Source organism: Gouania willdenowi, chromosome 12 (assembly GCF_900634775.1).
Source record: "Gouania willdenowi chromosome 12, fGouWil2.1, whole genome shotgun sequence".
Taxonomy (NCBI): Eukaryota; Metazoa; Chordata; class Actinopteri; order Blenniiformes; family Gobiesocidae; genus Gouania; species Gouania willdenowi.
This window is the reverse complement of record NC_041055.1, coordinates 5,274,790-5,299,915: the sequence shown is the minus strand read 5'-3', so window position 1 is coordinate 5,299,915 and position 25,126 is coordinate 5,274,790. Positions and strand designations below refer to the sequence as shown.

Sequence of the window (25,126 nt, the reverse complement as noted above, 5' to 3'; positions counted from 1 at the left end):
ACTTTCGTTGACATTTTGTGCTTTTTATTGAAGTTTGTCGATTTGTGTGTGTCTGTGCGTGTGTGCAAGTGTGTGCTTATTAGTAATTTTTAATTTTAGTAATTTTTTTTTTTTGCATGTTTTGAGTCATTTTGTATATATTTGTTTTTACCCTTTATACATATATATATATATAATAGTGTTTTTTGTTTTTTTTTGTTTTCATTGTCATTTTTGTTTTGTGTATTTTTTGTGTTTTCCATGTTACTTTGTGTATTTATGTTGACATTATGTGAACTTTTCTGCCTTTTTGTGTGTTTTTAGAGTCGTTTTGTGTGTATTTTTGCTGTTCTATTTGTTTTCATTGTCCTTTTGCTTATTTTTGAGTCATTTAGTTACTGTACATTCTTTATTGTAATTCTGTGTTGATGTTTTGTGCGTTTTTGGAATCTTTTGTCTGTTTTTGAACCTCTCCAGTTCTTGAATTACAGTTTTTTTTGTTTTGGGGGCGGGGCATCAGTTATTTATCTCTCCTCTGACTGTTTGTACTTTACCAGTTACTTAAATTATAAATGTTTAAATACACAAAAAAAAGCTGATCAACCCTCAGAGCAGGGGTTGTCAACATGTGAACGTTTGGCAGAAATTTATGGCAGAAATATGGAAAGTAGCGACTTATTAAAGTAGTGTTTTAGGACAAAATGAGCTTTATTTGGGACTTTATTATTATTTTTTAGGTTGTTTTACGTGAGAGCTGCTGCTGCTGGTGATTCCCAACATTTGTCTGTTCTGCTGTCAGTGTGAGCCCTCAGGCTGACTGTGTGTGTGTGTGTGTGTGTGTGTGCGTGTGTGTGTGTGTGTGTGTGTGTGTGTGTGTGTGTGTGTGTGTGTGTGTGTGTGTGTGTGTGTGTGTGTGTGTGTGTGTGTGTGTGTGTGTGTGTGTGTGTGTGTGTGTGTGTGTGTGTGTGTGTGTGTGTGCGTGCGTGCGTGTGTGTGCGTGCATGTGTGCTTCTGTGTGTGTGTGCATGTGTGCTTCTGTGTGTGCGTGTGTGATTAGCCCAACTTGGTAATAATGGCCGTAAGTTCCCAGTGGCGCAGAGCAATGAATGATGGGATGATGGAGGGAAGTTGATGGAGGGCTTCCTCACCCTGAGGGGACCAATGGGCAGTCTCCGTCTGATGACATCACAGTCTCTGATTGGTCCTGAGGGTTGATTTTAATAAAACACACAACACTGCAGTATTTTTTATATTGTCAATTTTAATTATTATATATATATTTTTTTTTTAATTAATGTTTTTATATATCTTTTATTGTCTCTTTTTGCATTATATATATTTAGAATGTTATTTTTTGTATTATCTCTTATTTTTTATATTTTTGCATTATATTTTTTATTGTTATTTTTTCAATATTATTTCTTATATTTAATGGAAAGATTATTTTCCTTAAATTCAAGTCTCTTCAAACACGTGTATTTATTTTAATATTTTCATTCTTTCACTTTAAAACCAATTGTAATTAAATACATTTTAAATAAATTAAAGAAATATATTACCGGTAGTTAACACTTCTTTTAAGGATCATATTATCATTTAAAAACATTTAAATCTAGGGCTATACTGACAGAAAAAAGGCTCAGACATCCAAACCAAAAATAATAATACCTTTATTTTCCTGGATAAGGAAACCCATCAGGGTTTCAAGAGATGAAAAACAAATTCATATTTTTTAGTGTATTTTAAGTTGATTGAAGACAAAACTAACCCGTTATCAAAAGAGATGCTAACAGAAAGCTAACACAAGAGGAAGATAAATGCAACAGAAAAATGTCTGTCACCATAATCATAACTGAGTTGTAATTGAACATTGACAATTGAAGAGATTACTGTAATTGAAGAATGTAATTGACCTCAACCCTGACCTGTGGGCTACGGCTCGGTTAGCAGATGCTAAGCTAGTTAGCTGCTATGTCCGACTGTCTGTACTGAAACAGTTTAGTGTGAATACGTTACGTCTATGCTGAGCGATTCATTAGCAAACAGGACTAGAAGTCTAAACGGGAATAAATCGTGTAAAACTCTATTCATTCTGTCACATAATGAGTAAAAGAAACAAAAGCCTGTGAATCTCAGCGCTCCTCACCGATCTGCACGGACACTTTTCCGTTCTCCGAGCCAGCGAAGGAACAGAGGAGAAAGAAATCCCCCATAAATGTGATCCACGGCTGCACAGAGACACACTTAAACCTCATTTAATCCTTATTTATTGTCAGGGAGTGAAACAGGAATGATTCATTAACTGTTCTTACATTTCAGAGTGATTTTCCCTTAAAGAAACTTTCCTGGCACGGTCGGCAAACTGTTGAATGTGTTTTAAACTACTGCTGTTTACTGTGGTTTCCTCATAAAGCTATCAATGGTCTCGCTCCACCGCATCTTTCAGAGACTTCAACCATTAACGACACAGATCCATCACAATTCTAATGGAAACCAATCACATTATGTTACCATAACGTTTCAAATGTCTCAACAGGTGCTTGGAAAGCAAGGCTACAATATTGTCCCCACTCTGCATAGTTATATTAGTGTATTTGTTAAAGCAGACATTAGTAACTTGTAGCATGGCACAAAACGACTCCAAAAACATCCAAAATGACAGAAAAATACAAAAAAGGATGAGAAAAGTACACAAAAATGACTCCAAAAACCCAAAACGACAACAAAAATACACAAAATGACAGAAAAATACAAAAAAGGACAACAAAAGTACACAAAAATGACTCCAAAAACCCAAAACGACAACAAAAATACACAAAATGACAGAAAAATGCAAAAAAGGACCAGAAAAGTACACAAAAATGACTCCAAAAACCCAAAACGACAACAAAAATACACAAAATGACAGAAAAATACAAAAAAGGACAACAAAAGTACACAAAAATGATTTCAAAAACCCAAAGTGACAACAAAAATGACTAAAAAACACATAAAATGACAGAAAAATAAAGAAAGACAACAAAAGTACCCAAAATTGACTCCAAAATTGCAAAGCGACAGCAAATATACACAAAATTGGCTCAAAAAACACACAAAATGACAGAAAAATACACAAAAGGTCAACAAAAGTACACAAAAGCACAGATATATGCAACAAAAACAATCAAAATTACAGAAAAACACAAAATAAGACTACAAAAGTACACAAAAATTACAAAGTGCCAGAAAAATATAGAAAAGGTCAACAAATGCATAAATATATGCAACTGAAACACACAAAATGACTTGAAAACTACACAAACTATTTGTTCTGTCCTGTATTAAAGCTCAGATTATTCTACATACTGACTTGAATCTTGGATTATCACATTGTTGTGGCCCCGCTGTGTTAAAAGTTGTGTTAAAGAGACAATTTGAAACAGAAATGCTGCCATTTCTCTATATTGTATTAATCTATAGCTAACTGCTCGTTTACAACTGAAGTCCCTTGGCAAATGTTAAATTAGCAGTTTTCTTTTTCTTTTTTTTTTGATTTTCGAGGAAATTTATGCATTTCTGTTCGTGTTTTGTGTATTTGTCATTTATTTTTCTGTATTTTTGAAGTTACCTTGTGTTTTCCTGGAGTCATTTTGATTATTTTATAGTTTTCTTTCACTTTATTTGTCATTTTGTGTGTTTTTAATGTCATTTTGTGTATTTATTCTGGGGACCCACACAAAAATAACCCGGGGGCAGCATGTGGCCACCGCGCCACTCGTTGCCCATGTCTGATCTAGCTCATTCTGCGTCCCCCATCGTTGTTCTTTGTTCCTCCAAACGTCTGGGGGGCAATGGCTCCGCCCCTTCCTTACCTGTGCGACTCAAACACAACAGATGGGGATAAAGAAGGCAAACACGTCGGGGCGCCCTACGTCTGAAAGCAGGGATTAAACCCTCCCTCTGTGCTTTCCTAAGCTCTCCAGTTACTGATTTATTGATAAGATCCTCCAACCACCCATCAGTCAGCCAGCCAATCAGAGAGCAGGAATCCCCAAGACGAATGGGTGAAGGCGTTTAGCGTTAATGAGTCATTTAGAACAACACTAACATACTTTTGTCTTTATTTAACCACAGATTCACCGTCTGAAAACACAGCTCATTGCTTTGTTTTATTTAAATGAACTTTATTAACATTTCTAAAGTAAAAACATCCCAAAGTGGTGAATGTGTTATTGATCACTAATAACACATCCAGGATTTAGGTGGTGGAAATTGAAAGGTAAAAACCAGTAAAATTGGGCTGCAATGGTTACAAAATATAATGGATAAATGTTCTCTGCCTAAAAACATTCTTATTTATCTGGAGAAAATTCATGATTTTTTTATTTAGATTTTTTTTTGCACCAATTTTATTTTATTTTATTTTATTTTTTGTCCTTTGTGTAATATGTATGTAATAATACATGTTACATTTTAAATAATGTTCTGTGATTTATATTCTATATTTGCAATTGCTTTAATTAAATGTATGTTATTTGATGACTAGAATACTCTGATAGTATGTGATAGTTTGAAACACACCGAAATATCGTTACAAAAAAGACACAGAAAAGACAGAAATATTACTTTCTTCTTTTCTTCTGTCATAGATGAGCTTCTGTGGGTCTCAGGGTGCGTTCACACTTGCTTTCCCCATCCCTGGGTTTGATTCCTCGTATAGTCTCTTAAGGTGTGACCACGCAACCCAACTCTGGCACGGATCAAAGAGGTAGACTCTAGTTCAGATGCAGATGGAGGTCTTGGCACGTTGACGTAGCGCTGATGGGACATAGTGACCAATAAAAGCTTTAAAATGACTAATATGCAGAAAAAACTCAACCTCAATACAAACTGAGCAACTTCAAGATGCTAGTTATCCACATTGCCCCGCCCATTGAAGCGAGTTCTTGACGATCCTGGTGTGAAAGAATCACAGGTGAATTCTTTGTTTCAAAGCACTGGGATGTCATTCCCTTTGTGTCTCTTATGAATATTTCACGTTGGCCACTCCTTACAGCCAGCATCTGGCCAACATCTGGCCCATCCGTGGTCGCTCACTGATCATCTTTATGGTTGTGCGCAATAAACGCCTCCGATCCACATGCAGTGTCTCCGCTCGGCCATATTTGACCCGGTTGAGACGTGCACTCTAAGTGGATGTCTGCGGGTCCGATCATAAAGCATGTCACACCAGTCCATCCTAGCCAGACTCCACTCACAGTCCAAGAAGAGTTATTCTCAGCTCTGCAGATGGGAACAATGTGCCTCAGCAACGCTCGATGGAAACAGACCAGTCGTTCTTTTTAAGGGTTTCTAAGATAAAAGCAGAAAATGCTGTTGAATCAGGTTCAAAAACAACATTAGGCCCAAATGACTTCCTGACTGTTCTGGTTCCAGGACTCAATTTAGAAAAGCCAGCGCTTTCAGACAAGAACTAAAGTTTAAAACGTGTAAATCTGGTTCAGTTCTAGGTTTGAAGTCACTGGTTTCTCTCTGTGAACTGGAACTGAAGAACTAAACTCAATCACATCGCACGATTCAGTATACTGGAACTCAAACTAGTTTTTCTCACATTTGTCACATGGCCCCAAACTAGGATTGGGTCAAGAAAAGTCAGGCAAGAGTTATTCTCATTTCTGTAGATGGGGAAAAAAGTGCCTCAGCCACGCTCGATGGAAACAGACAAGTCCTTCTTTTTAACGGTTTTCTTGATAAAAGCCGAGAAATCTGTTGAATCGGGTTCAGAAACAACATTAGGCCCAAACGACTTCCTGACTGTTCTGGAAATCAATTGGGAAAATGTGACGCATTCAGACAAATCTGGTTCAGTTTGAACCAAAAGTTGTGTCTGCAACTAAATCCACTCTAATGTAGGAGGAAACGGACCCTGGCACTGTTAAAGCTGACTAAAGAGGACTGGTCAGACCCTTTCTGAACTGGGCGTTCAATGGTACTTCAAAGGGTTAACTACGTCAAACTATCATGAATAATACTAGAGGTTTAGTCAGGAAATAATGCTCAACAGTCTTTGTGAACCTGATGGTCTTGAAGGCCTGGTCGGTGCCATCTCGCCTCCCTCACGGTCCTGTAGTGCTTGAATAGTTCTGTAATCCAGGGTATAAATGGGTTAACTGGGAAATGTAGAGAAAAGTCCCAGTACGGACTGAAAATGGCTGTTCTGTTGGTTATGGTTCAAAGAATAGAAGTGATCAGGAAGATGCTACGGTGTGTTTTTAACTGAATGTCCTCGTCATTTGTTTACTGGTCTTGGCCAAAGTGTTCTCTGAACTCTTGGTCAGATCTGACTGGAATCATTGATGATTCCCAGTGTGTGCACAGGTTTACAAGAGTTCTCAGTGATGTTTTGATTGTCCAGGAGTGGAGCAGCCATTTTAAAAGTGATGGTGTTCTAAGGGTTGGGCAACCCTCGACTCCTAATTTAGTTTATTCAATTAGTTTAGTAAAACAATGATAAAGCGGTTATTAAGTCAGTCATCCTCAACATGTGGCTCTTTATGTCTTAATTTTAATTAAAAACCTTAAAAGGGGGGAAACTTTTTGACCCCTTTTTACCTTTTTATTTGGCCATTTTCTTTGTCCTAGAGCTGGGTATCACAGCCAGTTTCCCAAATATTCGGGTTTTGAATCAATTAATCACGATTCGATTTGATTTAGTATTGATTTATTTTTCCAGTTTTACTTGGATATCATACATATTGTCAGAGAAAAAGCTGTTCGTATGGTGAATTATTAGAAATATCAATGTTTATGTAGACAAATCCCTACAATGCAGTCACAAATAGGAAAGTTCTTTATTTTCTGTTTGGTCCATAAACAATAAAAAAAAAAAGAAATAGATTTATCCAGTGTTACACAAACAGTACTGGTTATATCTAGTTATTAAAGTCATAACTCTTACTTCAATTTATGTACAGAAACATCTGAGGGACAGTGTTTCTGGAACACTGAGGTAATGTAGAACTCTCTGAGGGTCAAATTTATTTTTATCTTTGTCCCAGTCTTACTTTAAATCTAATTTATTGGTTGAATTGATGAAGGGTCATGATGAAGATGAGAGTTTATTTTATTTATTTTATTAAGTCATGCTTAGATCCTCCACTAATAAATACTCACAGACATTGTATAGACAAGAAATAACATTTTATTCAAAAGACTGATTCCAAGAGGGGCTTTTCAAATTTAAACGAGGTATTATGTGGGACCTGCAGTAATATTGGAACACACACACACACACACACACGTGGAGGACGCACACGCACACACATCCAGGAGCTGCTTGAAGCCTTCGTTTTCCACCACCGAGTACGGGCGTAAATCTGTGTAAATAAAAGCTGCGATAGCCGCCGTTATTTTTATAGCATGTAGAGACTCTGGAGGTCGTTGTAGAGATTCTGTCAGATTGTTCTGTTTAAACCTGGGCGCCGCGTCGGAGGCGGACTTTAGCGTAGCAGAGTGGTACCTCATTAAGTGTTTTTTGAGATTTGTGATATTTCTACAGTACCTCACTTCCAAAATAGCTTTACTTTGATCAAGCTCGTGTGTGTTTTCATTTTTTTAAAAACAGTAATTCCAAACTTCTGACTTCAGCTGGGGTGTCTTTAGGTGCAAAGTCTGCGTCCGCCATGTTTGCATTGAAAGCACTTCACGTTGCGCCGCTATCGTCAGAATACTGGGGTTTAAGTAAAAATTTAAATAAAATAAATATCAATTTCAGCACCTTTGCATTAATTTTTATAAATGTTAATGAAATCGATCCAAAATCGATTAAATTGATATTTTCACTCAGCTTTATTTTGTCCCATTTTTGCCCCTTTTTTCATTTTTTTTTTTTTTTTTTTCTTTTCAGAATTTAGCTTCCTTTTGCCAATAAATATCCCTTTTTCCCAATTTTTGTCAATTTTTGCAAGTTGTTTTGACACTTCAATCAAATTTTTGTCCATTCTTTAACCATTTTTGCCACTTTTCATCCAAATAAACATCTTTTGGTTCAATAAATAATACTTGTTTCCTTTATCTCTACATTTTTCCTCTTTTTGTTCTGCATTTTTGCCCTTTTTCACTGTTGTTTTGCCACATTTTGCTGATTTAAGCTATCTTTAGCCATTACATACCACCTGTTTCCTTTTTTTGTCAATTTTTTTTTGCCCCTCTTGACCTTTCACTTTTCACTCTTTTCTTGCCACTTTTGGCCCATTTTTTGCCACCTGTTACTCATTTTTTTTGTCACTTTACTCATCGATGTTAACTCTTTGTTTACCGTCTCTGAACGGCGGCTTCGTCAAATGTCTGACTGTGAGTGGCTTGATCACCATTCAATGAATCTAACTGAACCAATATGTTTTCAACAATGAATCCATCTGTAAAATGTGATGGGGATGAATTTTTGTTTTTTATCAAAGTGCGGGTGTCTCATCATCCACGGGTGAGACAGCGCCTGCTGTTGCTAGTTGCCAGGTTGGGCAACAGCAGCAGACCAGTGAGTGTACTTAGCCAACTTCTTTTCTCCGCTAGTGCTTCAGTCTTTCCTTATGTTTTTCCTCTCCCTGATCTCCAGCCGTTCCTGTTGATCTCCTCGGCTGTATTTATTGCACGCGTCCCAGTTTGTCTCCTGTATTATTTTTATACCGAATAGCAATTTGTCTGTATCGATCTGTTGTGGCTGGAGAGGAGCACTAAAGCTTCGAGCAGCCTCTCGATATGAATTAGGGTTTAAGTAGAAGCAGACAGACTCGCGGTGCTGTCAGTGCGGCTACGCCATGACTCCAGAGCATCGAAACATCTCAAAACTGCAGAAGTCTCTGGAGCTTTCCCATTTCATCACGCATTGATCCTCAGAAGCGGCCTCTGGGAATGTGATTCCTTTATCTCTCCCGGTATTTCTCTCTGACGCATCTGTTTAGTTTCAGTCTGAATTAAAAGAGAAATTTTAATTCAGACTGATTAGACATCTACTTTTTTCAAATGAAACTTATTTTTGCTTGACTTGAGTCTTGTTACAGACGAGAAAATCACTTCTTGTAGTTTTCAAAAAGTAGTTCAAATAGTTTTTAGTTGTTGGGAGTCATAGTTTTAGTCATTGTGCTAATTTAGTCTTAGAATAGCACGTTAACTTTTGCTTTACAAAAAAAAGACCAGAAAATGTATTAACTTTGGTTCGGATCAGATGGAACTAGACGTAAAACGTTCCCATGACTACATCCAATAACAAATATCTTAGTCTTCAATCTCTGTGTTCTTTTGAAGGTTTTTTTGGCATTTAATTTGTTTTTTAACGTAACTACGAAAGCCATTATGGGAGATCATATCAGCGTACACGTCGTTAATCAAGTTTAATGGTAAAATAATTATAATAAAGAAGTATCTTTTCTTAAATTCTCTTTAAAGTATTAGTAGAAATATAAGTTGGGAGAAACAAACGATAAGTAGGTATCAAGATGTTTTGATTCCGTCAAAAAAAATAAAAGTGACGTACCCTGTTAGGATAATTATAAACAACAAAACCCGAGCCTCCTCCCTCACCACAGCAGGACACACTCATTTATTATCCTGTGATGTGGGCAGACGTTCCTCTTTAGCTTTTCTGACCTCCCACACACACACACACACACACACACACACACAATCAGGCCGTCTTACTTGTGTTTGCACTATTGATCACTGACCTCACTGAGCCGTCACTCCGATGTATGACAGCTGCTACAAATCTTTGGTTAAACCACTTTTCCATTGAAATGTCCTGGAACGATAGTTGACGAAAGGACCAGTGATGTGTGCGTTTCCACCACGTTTTGAATTCCAGCTTCCATTCATATGTGACCACATGTACGTAACAGTAGATTGACTCCAAAAAGACTCCAAAATGAAGGAAAAATAGACAAAAAGTGCAAAAATAAATAAATGAATCAACAACCAAAAATATATGACAACAAAAACCGACAAAATGACTCCAAAAATAATATAAAAAACACAGAATGACAACAAAGGGGAAAAAAATACAACAAAATGGCAACGATGTACCAAAAATATCACAACAATAACACAAACTTACAATTTAACTTGTAAAAAAAAAACAAATGACAACAAAACGAAAAAGCGAACTAATGACAACAAAAAATACGTAAAATGACAAAAATATGGGTAAACAAAAACACACAAAATAACTCCAAAAACACTTAAAAATGAATCGAAAAACACAAAAGGACAGTAAAGTAAAATCACAAAAGTACACAAAACAACAAAAAATTAACACAAAATGACCCAAACAAAAACACACAAAATGAGATAAAAACATACAAAATAAGATAAAACACACAAAATGTATAAAGTGCGTGCGTGCGTGCGTGCGTGCGTGTGGAACAAGGGAGGGGAGTGAGGGGTTTTGTTGTCAAACTTCAGAAATGTACCTGTTCTTATTTGTGCTGAAAATGTTAATGAAAAGAGTTGGAACAAAAACACACAAAATGAGAGTAAAATATACAAAATAACAACAAAAACAGACAAAAAGCCTCCAAAAATACAAAAAACATTCCTGTTTTAATGCTCAGATTGGACGATATTCTACATAAATGTTAATAATGTGGCCCCAGATCACAATATCACAACTGACCATCTCTGCTGCACACAGCTGTGCAGGAGTGTGTCCTCCACCTCTTTGTACGTCCAGCGGTCGAACTCTTTGTTGGTAGAAGCCTCCATCGTGCAGATTAATGAGCGACATTCCTGTAATTCTATTCGCTGAACACTCTATCTAATCAGACATCAGCTCTCTAAACTCTGCACCCCCAAAGTAACCGATACTTCCCCTGATCAGGAACGATTCTTGGCCCTCTAATAAGTCTACCTCGGATATAATTCTGGGGAAAGTTCTCTCTTCTGTGATTGTGATTGTGACCATTGGAATGTATTACTTAAGTCCGTTTAAAACAATTTCCTTTCCTACTTTTAGAAACGTCGGTAGCAGGTGGAAACTCTTCCTAATCCACACTAAACTGAAGGGCCACTCTCATGTTGCCGTTAATTATCACCAGACTGGAGTTACAGTGGAGTAAATCCACAGAAGGACAAAGTCATAATATCAGCAGGACACAGGAGAGAGTCCAGAGCTGAGGGCCAGGGAGAGAGAGTCAGGGTTTGGTTTCAGGAAGAATAAAGGCTTGAGGTATGGCTGACATGGCTCACATGCTAACATCGCTCACACTGAACACCCAGTAGGCGGGCCACTAATCCTGCAGCACATCTACAATCCTTGTAACCACAACCCGACACGTCTCCTCCGTCTCAGTAACAGCTGCTCTGCTACCCCCCCCCCCCCCCCCCCCCCCCCCCTCTCACCTGGCTGCCAGTCAGCTGATCGGCATAAAAAGTCCAAGAGGAAACCTAAATCAGAAGCTGGGTTTCCATTACCGTTGGAAATGCGTAAAATCTAAATAGTAAATAGTGCAATAAAAACTGGTAATGGAAACTTCAGAAAAACACTGAATTATCGCAAAAACGTTTTACGCTTTCACGAGGTGGAATTTCACACATTTCAATATTGAAATGTATAGCAAAAGCGCTATGGAAACACTTTTTCCGCAAATGTGAGTCACATGACGTGACGTACATGGTCACATGACCACTTACTGTATCTCCAAGAAAACAAAGCACGGTCGGTTTCCATTTCCCTTTGAAATTCACAAAGTCTAAGTCTGGTAATGGAAACACCTGAATTTCGAAAAAAAACACTCAAATATTGCTAAAAAAGTTTTTACGCTTTCATGAGGAGGAATTTCACACATTTCGATATTGAAATGTATCGCAAAAACGCAATGGAAACACTTTTCCCGCAAATACGCGTCGCATGACGTGACATACATGGTCACGTGACCACTTCTCTCAGAGAAAACATGGCGCGGTACATGTGGACAGAAGAGGAGACCGAGACATTTCTTAGCATTTTACATAAAAATGATTACTGCCACATAGACGTGAAACAACAAAGGAATGTACAGTGTTATAAGGAGGTTTGGAGTCTCACAAGATGATATTACACAGGAGTCACGAGGCTCCAAAACAACCTTCAATGGGAACACGTTCAAAGCACAATTCTACTTTTATTTTGTGAAAATCTGTAATGGAAACCTGAATCAGAGTCGGACTCTCGCTGTGAACAGAGCCGAGACATGGAAGACATCCCTGGCATGTCAGTGACACCGTACAGCTGTACAGACACATTCCAGACTGATCCGTGGCTGGGTAGGACAACCTTATACAGCAGTGGGTGGTTTCCCCTGCAGGTATGAATACCTGACATCAACCATCAACTTCCTCCTCCTAATTATCTGCTGAGTTTACAGTAAACATCAGACGGACCGCGGTCTCATTAAAGAGCAGGTCCACCGCCGCCTTCTTCTCCCAGAATCCCACATTCCTCAAGGGCCTCTGACATGAAGCTGTCATATTGGACTAATGAAAAACTCCCTCTGCCCAGGGATCCTCTCAAAGCTGCTAACGGCACATGCTAACCAGGGGATTAGCGAGCAGACTTTAATTTCAGCAGCACAGGGACTGCAGATATGTGGTTTAGCATTGACCAAAGTGTCGAGAGTGGTTTCAGTGTCTACTGATTCTTCCTAGAGATGACTGAGTGACATGAAGCAATTCCGTAACGCAGAATACTGGACATCAATCCCCAACTAGGAGCAACTTTCACTGATTTCCTCCAATCGCTGACCAATCCAAAATGTTCTAAAGATTTCACACTAATAGATTCCTTAGTGATGTGTCTCTATGGCCCTAAAGAGAGCCTTCAAACATGTTAATAAGTTACTTCGTCCTCTACGTTAAGTAAAATAAGTGAAAGCACTGACGTCATAATTCCACCAAGTTCATTTTGTCTTCTTTTTTAAGTAATATGGTAATAAGGTTGAATCTATTCAGACAATTTCAAATTTACTTTAATCTCCTGACATGTTTCGACTGCCAACTGTCAGTCTTCCTCAAAGGCATCTACTGATCACTTTCATGTGTCCTCGTGAATTCTTGAGAATACAGAGAATGTGACAATATTCACATTTCTGTTTTATTTCTGGCCACGCCCCAAAACTAATCATAAGAACACATGATCGAGCGATCAGTAGATGCCTCTGAGGAAGACTGACAGTTGGCAGTCAAAACATATCAGGAGTTCAAAGTAAATTTCCTGAAAAATATTGTCTAAATAAATTAAACCATAACATACTGTATGTAGCACTGACATTAGCTCAGGCAGCATTTACGCTAATGATCATATCACTTAGCTAACACTTTAAACTGACTTAGCACATGCTACAATAGGGATTTCTTGTTCCAATTTTTCTAAATCTTAATTTCACGTATTCCATTTCATTGGCTTTCCCTAATTTGATGTAATTACTGACAAACAAAACAACCCCAAACTCATAATTAATGCTTAATCGGGATGAATTAAGTAAAATCTTCTAAATAATTGCTTTAGAAGTCAAAGTTACGCTCAAATCCCTCCAAATTTCTCAACTGAGCGATCTCGCAATATTTCATAGCACAACACTTTACAACTCCATGTGTTCACCGTTTATGAAGACTTTCTTCTCATTGAACCACACTTTTCACAAGGAAAATTACAAATGCGTGATATTTTCTACAGGTTCTATAAAAGAACTTGTTAATATTTCTGAGTTCCTTTCGCTGGTGTAGTAATATTGAGCTGAAATTTCTTCTCTTCCAGATTCTACCGCGGCGACTACCACATTGACGTCTGCATCAACGACTACCTGGACGTCTACTGTCCGCACTACGTCGGCCCCGTGTCCGACGAGCGCGCCGAGCGCTACATCCTCTACATGGTCAACTACGACGGCTACAGCTCCTGTGATCACACGGCCAAAGGCTTCAAGCGTTGGGAGTGCAACCGTCCGCTGTCGCCCAACGGGCCGCTCAAGTTCTCGGAGAAGTTCCAGCTCTTCACTCCGTTCTCCTTGGGCTTCGAGTTCCGCCCAGGCAGAGAGTATTACTACATCTGTGAGTATTTGATGACCAATGGGATTAAATGGTTTGATTGTTTTCCATTAAGGCTTTTCTTAAAGCAACTTCTTGGTTCTTCAGTAGTGGTTTGTTTCCTGATGAGGAAGTACAAATCCCATACACATTCTACAAATAGAATGTAGAATGTGTAAAAAGAAAATAGCAACCTGTAACCTGTTATGGTTTGTTCATACCGAATGCAACTTCAGCTACTTTGGCAATTTAGATTACATTAAACATGATTGTAAATGACGCGACTTCAAGTGACGCAATTCGCACAATTTTAGCAACTCAATCGTGCAATCTGAGTCGCTGGAAGTCGTTGAGAGTTTTTAACTTTTCATGCGACTTCGAGTGACGCTGTGTCGCAACATCTAAGTTTCTCCCCACGTCACTGGGGTAGATGAAGCGAGCAAAAAGCGTAGCTATGTTCAAGCGACTCATCACGGGCGATTTAATCAACTACAGTTGCTGAAGTCTTTAGACAAACACATATTTTGTAAAAACATTCAAACACAGTTACGGTAAAGGCGACCGTGGTTCAGTGGTAGAGTGGGTTGTCTAATGACTGAAAGGTTGGGAGTTAGAACCCCGCTCTAGCCAGGTAATTGCCATTGTGTCCTTGGGCAAGGCAACCCACATTGCTTCGTATGAATGTGTATGAATTGTGTATGAATGTTGGTGGTGGTCAGAGGGGCCGTAGGCGCAAAATGGCAGCAGCGCTTCTATGAATAATGGTTTCTGTACGCGCTCTGAGTCTCCTTAAAAAAGAGCTATATAAATCTAAGCCATTATTACTATTATTATGGTAAATGTATGGTAAACTCAACCCTTAAAAAACAACACAAAACCATTTAAAAAATAATAATAATTATCGTAAAAATGTAAATTTTATTGTTTTTATTTTCATTTTTGAGAAACTTTTAGTTTTTGGGTGCTTTCACATATATAGTCTTGGACTTTGTTTGGTTCAGGTGGTGAATCTGCAACATTGTTGCATTTTAATTTGGTCTGGTCCACCTTCACACATTCTATTTGCCAAGCGCACCAAACTTTCTGGACGTCACGCAGGCGAAACGGTCGCTCTCTGATTGGACAGAATACTTCCGCCTCCAATGCTGTGACTATGTGGCTCTGCCCTGTCACTACTGACAGTCACGCCGTCACGTCCTATATTTGGTTTCTCTTCCTATCTCTTCCAAAGGAAAACCTAAACTAATCCCCACAGAAAAGTCATTAATAATAATTCAAAAATAACCCATAATCACATGATGCCACAACCTGCGCTAATGCTCTACATAAACACAGAGATGACTCCGCCCCATCTCCATCTGTCAGCGCTCAGAGCCGTCATATCACCAGTAATTTACCAGTAAGGATGTGTAATATGTGAAGATATGAGAATATATACGCAGATAAAATGGAGCAGTTGAATGTGTGATGTGGGAGAAATACGGAAGTGAGTGAGGAAATGTGACGTGTTTTTGTGTGTGCTGACAAAGCCACTCTGAAAATGGATGGATGGATGGATATTTGTGTGTGTTGCTGCTGGAGCAGCACTGGGTTGTGAATGCATGCTCGTGCCTGTTACCATGACGGCAGCGCAGCAGCAGCGGCACAGCTGCTTTTTTCCGAGGACCAGAGTTCGCTTGGTTGCTCCGCACCAGAGTTTCAGTGACCTTTCATGCATCGCAAAACGACCGGAGTATCTGAGGAAGCGAAGCATGGTGCGGCGCAAAGAGGCACGTGTGAAAGCACCCCTAGTTAGTAGGGGCGTGGCCACGGTTAGAGTTGGGTGTTGGTATTTTATAGATTGGAAAAGATTTGTCCACTGCTCTAATAAGTGGTACAAAGTCTGTTTGAGTAGAAAAAGACCCAAGACGATGAAAAAAGTTTCCTCATTTACACTCTTTGGATTGCTTTAAAAAGCCTCAAAATAATCATTTTATCAGTTGGGAAGGAGCGTATACTGTACACGTCCAGATCTAGCCATACTGGTTTTGTTCTGGCGTGTTTTCTCAGCTGCTGGTATCAGTGTCACATTCAGCGTTGACAGCGTCTTAGCCTCCCGACACCTAACAATAGCTGAGAGTTAATACCAGTGTAGCATACGGAGGCATCGCTGATGGCAAGTAGCCATGAAAATGACAAATGTAAAAAAAAGTGGGGGGGGACACACGGACTCTCCTCATCGTCATTAGGGCGACACCTTCAGGCTGTCTGTCACACTCAGTGACACCCACAGGGAGAGCAGGAGGTGAGCTTCTCCTGGTAGGTCAAAGGTCACGGGGATCAGGACCTTTTAATGCCATTTGAAATGACATTTAAGACATCGTTTACATAGGGTTAGGGTATGTTTTCTCCACTGTTTAGTGCAGACGTGCAACTGGCGGCCCCCAAAGTAAACACACAAAAATACACAAAATGACAGCAAAATACACAACAACAAAAAAAACTGAAATAATCAAAACACACAAGATGGCTACAAAAATAGCCAGAAATCTATGAAACAACAACAAAAATACAAAAAATAAAACCTTCAACAAATATTTCTCGCTGAAACTACAACACTGTTTGGTTGTTGGTTCCTCTGTCGTGATTGGGCGATGTTTCGGTCAATTCTATATATTTTAAAAAAACGAATGTTACCATTTATTTTGAAATGTGACACTAATTGCAATCATAAAAACTTATAATTTGTTTATATTTTAGACTTTTGAAACAATGATTTAACCCTTGTGCACTCCTTTAAATTTACATACACTTGTACACTTTGTGTACATCTCATAAAAGTGCAATAAAAACGTACTCCATGAATTTTTTCTTTTACTTCCTCTGCATCAGATCTTTTCAACTACTTCAGATCTATCCATAAATATAAAATGTATTATAATTTTCAAAGCCTTTTTATGTTTGTATAGATTTTATATCATGAGAACCTCTATTTCTTTTTAAGCAAGAAAAACACTGAATATGTAGTATTTCCAAAAACGCATTATTATTTTTGACACAAGGACCGTTTTAAAGAAAGAAGTTCACTTGTACACCTTGTATATTTTGGAAGATAAAAAATCCAGACCTTCGCTGAAATTTCCCTAAAATTTTCTAGAATGGTCTGTGGTTGGTAGGTGGTAATTACACCTAATACAGATTTTCCCTTTATTTTGAAGGGAGAAGCTTTGATCTATTAGGTAATAACTGAACAAGCATTATGTTATGTCATGATTACAGTATATGAAAAATGTGTGGTTACAATGGGAGTCAATGGGGCAAATTAGGTCATGAGGTTACAAGGTGTCAGTATGATACATATGTCCTTTTCTATACACTCCCAATACGCAGGAGTTTGGAATCAAGCAAATAAAAATAAAATAAAACAATAGTGGCAAAATTTCATACAACCAGAGGTGACAAGTAACGAAGAAGAAATACTTTGGTACTGTACTTGAATAGTTTTTTCTGGTATCTGTACTTTACATGAGTATTTATTGATTTTTTGTCACTTTTTACTTTTACTCTTTACTTTTTAGGCCGGACTACCGGAATCAAAACACCACTCACTTTGTTGTTGTTCTTCTTATTGTTGTGTACACCAGTTAAAATTGCTGCTACTCTGTCATTCGTGAACGGATCGGGCTGAAATTTGGTAGCTATAATCTATGGATGTGTACGCATCCAGCTTTGGAGCCCGATTTTTGATTTGGGCCCAGGGTCCCACCCTCCATTTTCAATAACTTCCAAATCTATGGTAAAATAGTCATTTCAAATGTAATCCAACGTAGATTATGATTATGCCACACACAATTTGATTAGGGCCCTGAGGCCCACCCCCTTTTTTAGGCAATTTCCATGAAAGTTGTTTTCTCAGTTATTTGTGAATCAAATATTGCGACAGTTGGCGATACCGAATCATTGACGCATACCATTATACCCCATATGAATGGGGCCCATTATTCCGTATGTACCACGGGGGCGCCAGGGGGCCCCATTTTTCAAATGATGCCTTCTCCGTTAATGTTTGTTGAATCGGGCTGTAATTTGACATGGATATTCTATGAGCGCATGTCAAGAGCCTCTCGGAGACCTTTTCCCGTAATTTCTAAATTTATCGTAACATAGTTGTGTGATATATTGTTTCAAAGGCAATTTAACGTCGCACAATTTCATTTTTTTTACTCGGTGGAACCGAGTCATTTGACTGAATTCTCGGGAACGTGGTACGTGCTCTTCGGCACGTAGACGTTCCGTGGGCCCAGCCGTAGTTCATCAGAACTTGTTTAAACAAATATCGGTACTTTCTACTCCTTATTAATGACTTGTTTCCGTGTACCAGTTTTCTACAAGTTCTTATAAAATAAAATATATGCAATTTGCTGGTTTAAAAACCCTGTTTTATTATTATTGTTTTACTTTTTACTTAAAGGTATTGTGGACGATGTTTAAAAAAGAAACGCCTTCTCCACATTTTGTAAAAAAAACGCGCATGTGCAACACGCCTACGTGTGCGGGTGAGCGTGCACGAGCCCCGTTTTCCTCGTGCACAGCTCTGTTTACAAGTTGGTGTAGACATCGGTCATACAAGCTTACCTTACAAAAGAAGATTTGCACTTTTCCCACTATGTCAGACTCGCCACCGGTAAGTGAAAATCCATTTTCAAAGGACCCGGTGCGCACCGGGCACGACCACAAGCACGTACGACGGCCTTTCGTGAACATGGATGACAATTAGGAGGACCAATAGTCTTGATGATCCACCCGGAAGCTAAACATCATCTACAATACCTTTAGGTACATTTTGTAGCGTGTGCTTTTTTTTTTTTAACTTTTACTCAAGTAAGGGAGCAACTTCCATACTTTAACTTTTGTCAGAGTCATTTTTATTCAAGTATCTATACTTTTCTTTGAGTTCTGAAGACTAGTAGTACTTTTACTACCCCTGCATACAACTGGCCTTAAAAATGACCAAACTATTGAGAGACAAACAAATAAAAACACCCAAAGTGTCACTTTTGGCCACAAGATGCCCTGATAGTTAAGATATTTTAATGACAATTAAGGCCTTATTTTTAGATTCATGAATTTAACGCTTTTTAAGGATCCGCGTGAACCCTGGGGGATGGCAGAGAGGGGTCTGTGATGTGATGTGAGCGCACAGGGTCGGTGTGTTTTTCTAATAGAGCCGCGCTGAGGCCAGGGAAGCCTGATCCTAATCTCCGGGGATAGAAATCCAATTTTCAGAGGAGACAGTTGAGAGTCTGGCACTCCCCCCGTGTGAGAGCCAGGACCGTCTCACCACAAAGCCCCCGTGCTTCAGACCCTGAGTCCGATTCTGCAGATCTACACGGATAAGGACCTGAGCATGGTTCCACTGTCATGGAGAATACAAAGTGCTTTGTTGGCTGAGATAAAACGATCAGTGTCAGGAAAGCAGGCCGACGTGGTCCGTGTATACACGAGGATCCGCCGCTGGCTTCAAAGCCGCGGCAATGGGCCGTCGGTGCCACGTTACATGGCCCGACGTGTCTGAGCAAGTGTGTGACGGTGAGGGTCCCGCCGTCACGTCGTCATGGTGACGAGGCAGCGGCGGTGGCATCCAGATGACCCGCGGTGTAGGGTTGCACTGAGGAGCTGGAGTTACAGTCATGTTGCTCCAGGACAGAAGAACCAGACTCAGTGTGTGTGTGAGCGTTGAAATCAGACGAGACGGTGACAAATGAGGAAGTCTGAGTTAAAAAAGAACGTGGGAACAGCTCCAGTTTGTACAGTTAGTCATTGGGCTTCAACAGGAACAGATCTATACTTCATACATCTGTCAACAACGTAAAAGCATTAATTTAAGGAAGGCAACATGGATTGTATTATGTGTCCTAAGTAGAAATGAAAGACTGTACAGAAAAAATAAATACATAATAAGTATAAACTACACTTTTAAGTTGATGGATTACATTTGATGCACTTTTTCATTTGTTGTTAGAATTCTGTTTTCATGATGATGAGCAGTGTTGTTCAAGTTACTTGAAAATACTAATTAGGGAATAATTCAGTCAATTTATTGATTTAACTTGAAGTAACTAGGTATTTATTTACTGTACTTAATGTAATTAAGTTACTTTTCAAAAATGTCATGCACAAATTATGTGTAAAATAACTCTTCCTTCTATTAACTTATATTTCTGACTTTCTCCGTGGGCAGCTTGACGCCGTTTATGGCCGGTATTTTTTCTACAATGCGTCGGAGCGATTTGGAGTCTACGGTGGAAATTGGCAACTCAATGAGTTTTACCTTCCTGTGACGGCTTGCTAAGTGCTTACTCAGATTTTAGGTGAAATTCTTTGATTTAAACTCAAAGTAATGTCGGTACTTCCAATCGGCTTGGATTTTCGGGTGTGTTTTTTTACCAATGATGTTGCGCCACTTACGGTGGCTGACTATTCGGTAATGCAAAAAAAACCAAAAAGAAAAAAACAGGAGACGCCCAACAAGCAGTAGCGAGACGGTTTCATTTAGTAACGCAGTAATTCAGCTTCTTCAATTATAATCCCTTACTTTACTCATTTATTGAGAAAAGTAATCAGATTACAATAACATGTTATTGCTAAAAAGTGATGCTTTACCTGTAAACCAATATAAAACTGGCACATCTGGCACCAACATGCTGCATGCGTTTAAACCACTTAAATCTCCTTTTCTTTCTGATTTCTGATGCTTCCTTTGAACGGAGCTGAAATGGTTTGGCTGAATTTAATTTTTATGGCTGGAAAAGTTTGAGAGACGAGGAAAAACAGGATGGTGCTTTTGGAAGAAGAAACGTAGCACCTGCTGCTAATTTACTAAGTCTAAAAGCCCATTTACAACTGAGCAGAAGTTATTTAATGTTGAACATGTTGTACTGCTCACACTAGTAATGAAGAATTTCCTTTTTATATGATTCTGTCAACCTACTTGTTTCTGTCGTTTTTAGCCACAGTTAGCAGTGCTAGCGTAGCAGCAATAGTTTCCCTCTCTCCTGCTTGATGTGCCTTATGTTTGGTCTGTTTATTTTACCTCCTTTAATGATAATAATACGTGTGTAATGTCACGTGTAGTAATGTTAAAATTAATTAAAGACTCGTCTCTAATTTCTCCGCTAGCCAAGAAAGCTAGCTTGTTCGGGTTCAGGGCTTAGCTATTTTTTTTTTGTTGCTATTTTGTGTGTTTTTTGAGTCTTCTTGTGTATTTTTCTGCCATTCTGTATAATTTTGGAATAATTTTGTGTTTTTTTTAAAAGTCTTTTCTGTCATTTCATGTCGTTTTTCTGTTTTGTGTATTTTTCGAATCCGTTTGTGTGTATTAATTATTTTTGCATATTTTCGTTGACATTTTGTGCTTTTTTCTGTCATTTTATGTATATTTTTTAGTTATTTTGTGTATTATGATTCAAACTTCTTGAATTACATTTTTTCTTTTTTACAGTTTTGTTTCTCATTCTTTCATTTTTTTTAAATTACTGTCTATATGATCCATACATAAACACAAACTGTTCTTTATTTGTTTTAATAACTTCCCGCTGCTTTGAATTGTCATATAACCCATAATTATTCCCGTATCATAGAAAGCAGCAGCCGTTATTGTAATTTTCACTGAATTTAAACTTTTTTTTTTAATTTATTTCCTTGAACGTGACATCTTGTATTAGTTTTATACATTTTCTGGAGTTTATGGTGTTTTAATATTTAAAATAATATTCTAAATTCTACGTTGTGTACAACAATTGTAGAATAGAATTGAACAGAACAAATCTATATTAATCCCCATAGCGTAAATTCACACGTTGCAGCACACAATAGAATAGCAGACAGTAAGAACAAAAATAAATCCCAACATGGGATAATAGTGCAAATATACGACTGTGGGACGGACATAAATTAGAAAAAGATAAAAAAAATAGAATAAATTTAAATAAAATAGTAATCAGTAACCTATCCCTGGCCCATGAAGACCTCTATCGTCCAAAATAAGGTGGTTATTTCTTTTTTTTTTTGTTGCTGTTTTTGATGACGTCACATGATGTTTCCGCAGCCTCCATCACCGACGACAAAGGAAGACGGAGCTGCCTACGTCTCAAAGTCTTCGTCCGGCCTCAGAGTGAGTCAAAGCTTGTTGTGTCTTTTCTCCCGTTCCGTCGTCTAACGCACGGGGTCTAATCTCCACATCTCCTCTTTGTTGTTCAAAGACAATTGTGTGAAAAGCTCCGGCAGCTCTCAGGAAGGAGTGGACTTTGACGACAGAAGTCACAACTCACTAGAACCAAGAGGTCAGTGGGAACGTGCACTCATCGCTGTGATTCATGACTTTCCACTGTTTATGAAACAATATTTTGTCCAGATGGTCATTGAGTCATCATTAGTAAGACAATGTAAAAATGCTCTTCTGCTTTTATAACGACTACATCCACAGGTTTAATCATCAAACCATCCCCGTTCTCAATTTACAGCCCTAATTCTCAGATTGACATTTCAAACTCGTAAAATCTCCATTAGCTGAACGACAACAATGTTTTCATGAAACCCGGACTAGCAATAAAGAAGCTCAGTTTCAAATGCGTCATAAAAAAGTAATTACATACACATTTGAAGAAGTCGTTTACAGTGTCAAACTATTAGAATACGGTAGTTAGCGCTAGGCTAGGCTAGGTGATACTAAGCTAGGCTAAGTTTGGCTTTTAGAGCACTCACATTGGTAATGATGACCCTGATTTGATTTAATCTACTTTGTTTTCCACTTTTATTTGTATTTTCTGCTTTGGCTTTTGATTCTTTAACTATTTAATCTGTCTTAGTCTTGTAGTCAGCTTGTCCTACAACATTTATTTGTATTTGGTTTGTGTTATTGTTGAGTGTTTAAACGTTTTTTTGTGTGTGCATTTCTCCTCAGGTTTATTAATGTTTTTACTGCTTTTTCCAATTTTACCATTTTAGATGTAATTACAGTTCTACGTCGTTTTTATGGCAGATTCAGTTAGCATTAAGTTATTTAAGCACTAAGATAGTTAGTTTCAATACTCAATACTTAGCTCATATTAGCATTTTTGTGTGTTTTTTTTCCTGTAGATGTTGTGTTGTTCTTTGGTTCTCATCATTTATCATTTGTTTAAATCAGTGGTTCTCAAACTTTTCAGCCCGTGACCCCCAAAATAAAGGCTTCATAGACCAGGGACCCCCACTGTAGCCGAAGGTGGTTGAACACAGACATGAACATTGAAGAACAGTCATGTGTAGACAGGACCATCTATAAGGAGGAATAAAGGGGAGAGATTTTTGGGGTCCATCCATAAAGTCAGTAAAATGATGGTCCATTGTTCTATGAATCTGTGATAACCACATTTATTTATTCATCTGAATAATATCCACTGTTATCCAGAAAGTTTATAAATTTTTTCACCATTGTATATAGTCATATTAAAAATATAAATCCTTGCTTTAATCAGAAATAAAATGGGTTAAAAGTGATCAAAAATGATGGAAAAAGTGGTGAAATGGGATTTAAAAACCACAGAATTTGGTTAAAAGTTGTAAATTAGAGTGGCCAAAAACGGACAGAAAAAGTGGAATTAAGGTTCAAAGTGTCAGTATTGGAACAATTAGTTTAAGCTGGCAAATAATGGGCATACAAATTGTGAATGTGGTTGAATTGGCAAAAATGAGCATGAAATATGGTGAAAAGCGGTTAAAAGTGACAATAATGGGTCAACATATGCGACATTAGGTAGGAAACGTGGTGGAAAGGGTTTATAAGTGCCGAAAATGTCTTGCAAGTGGGAAAAAAATGTGCAGAAAGTAGCAGAAATGGGAATAAAGTAGCAAAAATGCATTAACGAGCAAAAATATGGCAAGAAAAAGTGATGAAAATAGGTTAAAATATGGCAAGTTGGCTCAAATTCTTAATTTCTTGAAGGCATCTGGCGACCCCCTCCCAGTGTCTTGCGACCCCAAGATTGAGAACCCCTGGTTTAAATAATCTCCTTCCCGGTCAATTATTCGTACTTTGTCCGATCTCGACGCTAATTTTTGTTTCTTTCCCCGCAGACGGCATCAGTCACGAGTCACCTGAGCCAGCGAGACGGGATGTGAACTCCGTGGGACGGCAGCAGATCTCCACGCTGCTCCTAAGCTCCGCCCTCATGCTCCTGGCAGCCATCTTGTCTTTATAGCGCCTGGTTCTGCGTAGTTTTTTGAACTGCTCTGTGACTGAAACACAGGCCTGTGTTACCCTGAAACCCGTCCCCCTCAAGGAGCACTTTTTTTTCAGACGAATACACTGACAATCTCTCCGTGGATAAAGAGAGAGGAAGGGACTTCCACGCTGAAGCCAAACGCTTTTCTTGGTTTTGTGTTATTTTTTGACTTTGTAAACTGCCAACTCGCGCGATTCTACACTTGCCGGCGGCAGCTTACGGGGCTTTCATCGCCTCGCGCCTATTAGCCCCGCCTACTCATAGCATAACATATATTACGTCCTTTTTCTCGTGGTAAAAAGCGAGCACACAAAGCTAGACATATGAACGCCACGTGTATGCGCTCATTAATGCGTTAATTCACACGTGGAAAGAAAGAAATCCTCAGACGTTTACGTGCGCACAGTTTTTTTTTTTCTGCGTTGGAGAATCACCGAATCATTCCCCCCCCCGACAACACAAATCATCTGCTGCCAACGACGGTTCAGGAGTGAGACGTCGCACAACGGAACAAGAGAGGACTGTAACAAATGATACGGTTGCTAGGATGCGGTTGCTGAGCGATGGACTCAAAGAAAACAGAAAAAAAAAGATAATTTCAAGAAGAAGAAGCACTCGTACTTGTTCTTTTTCTTTAGTGCTTGCTAGAAACGGTTTAATATTAGAATAATGTATTTTTTTTGTTTTGTTTTTTTTTTTTTTAAATAAATCACTAAATTGAAGAGTAGCAAACCAACACGGGTGTACAGTTAAAATGTTTGAAACAGAGTGTAGAAGTCATCACGGTGTTGTGCCAGGCAAAGTGTATTTTCCTATTTATTGTGAAGTCCTTGTGCTTTTGTTGGGTTCCTGTTTAGTCTGTAAGTACGATAAAA

At 38.5% G+C, this 25,126-nt stretch overlaps 1 protein-coding gene across 1 annotated transcript in view; it reads left to right on the top strand.

Moving 5' to 3' along the window:
• Positions 1-24,900, top strand: part of LOC114473303 (ephrin-A5b-like) — a 133,538-nt gene extending 108,638 nt beyond the window's left edge. The window contains exons 2-5 of the mRNA XM_028462845.1: positions 13,742-14,034; positions 22,097-22,162; positions 22,251-22,331; positions 24,103-24,900. Of these exons, the coding sequence (XP_028318646.1) occupies positions 13,742-14,034; positions 22,097-22,162; positions 22,251-22,331; positions 24,103-24,227 (565 nt within the window). The 3' untranslated portion in view covers positions 24,228-24,900. The remainder of the gene's footprint in view (positions 1-13,741; positions 14,035-22,096; positions 22,163-22,250; positions 22,332-24,102) is intronic.
• The last annotated feature ends 226 nt before the right edge of the window (positions 24,901-25,126 follow it).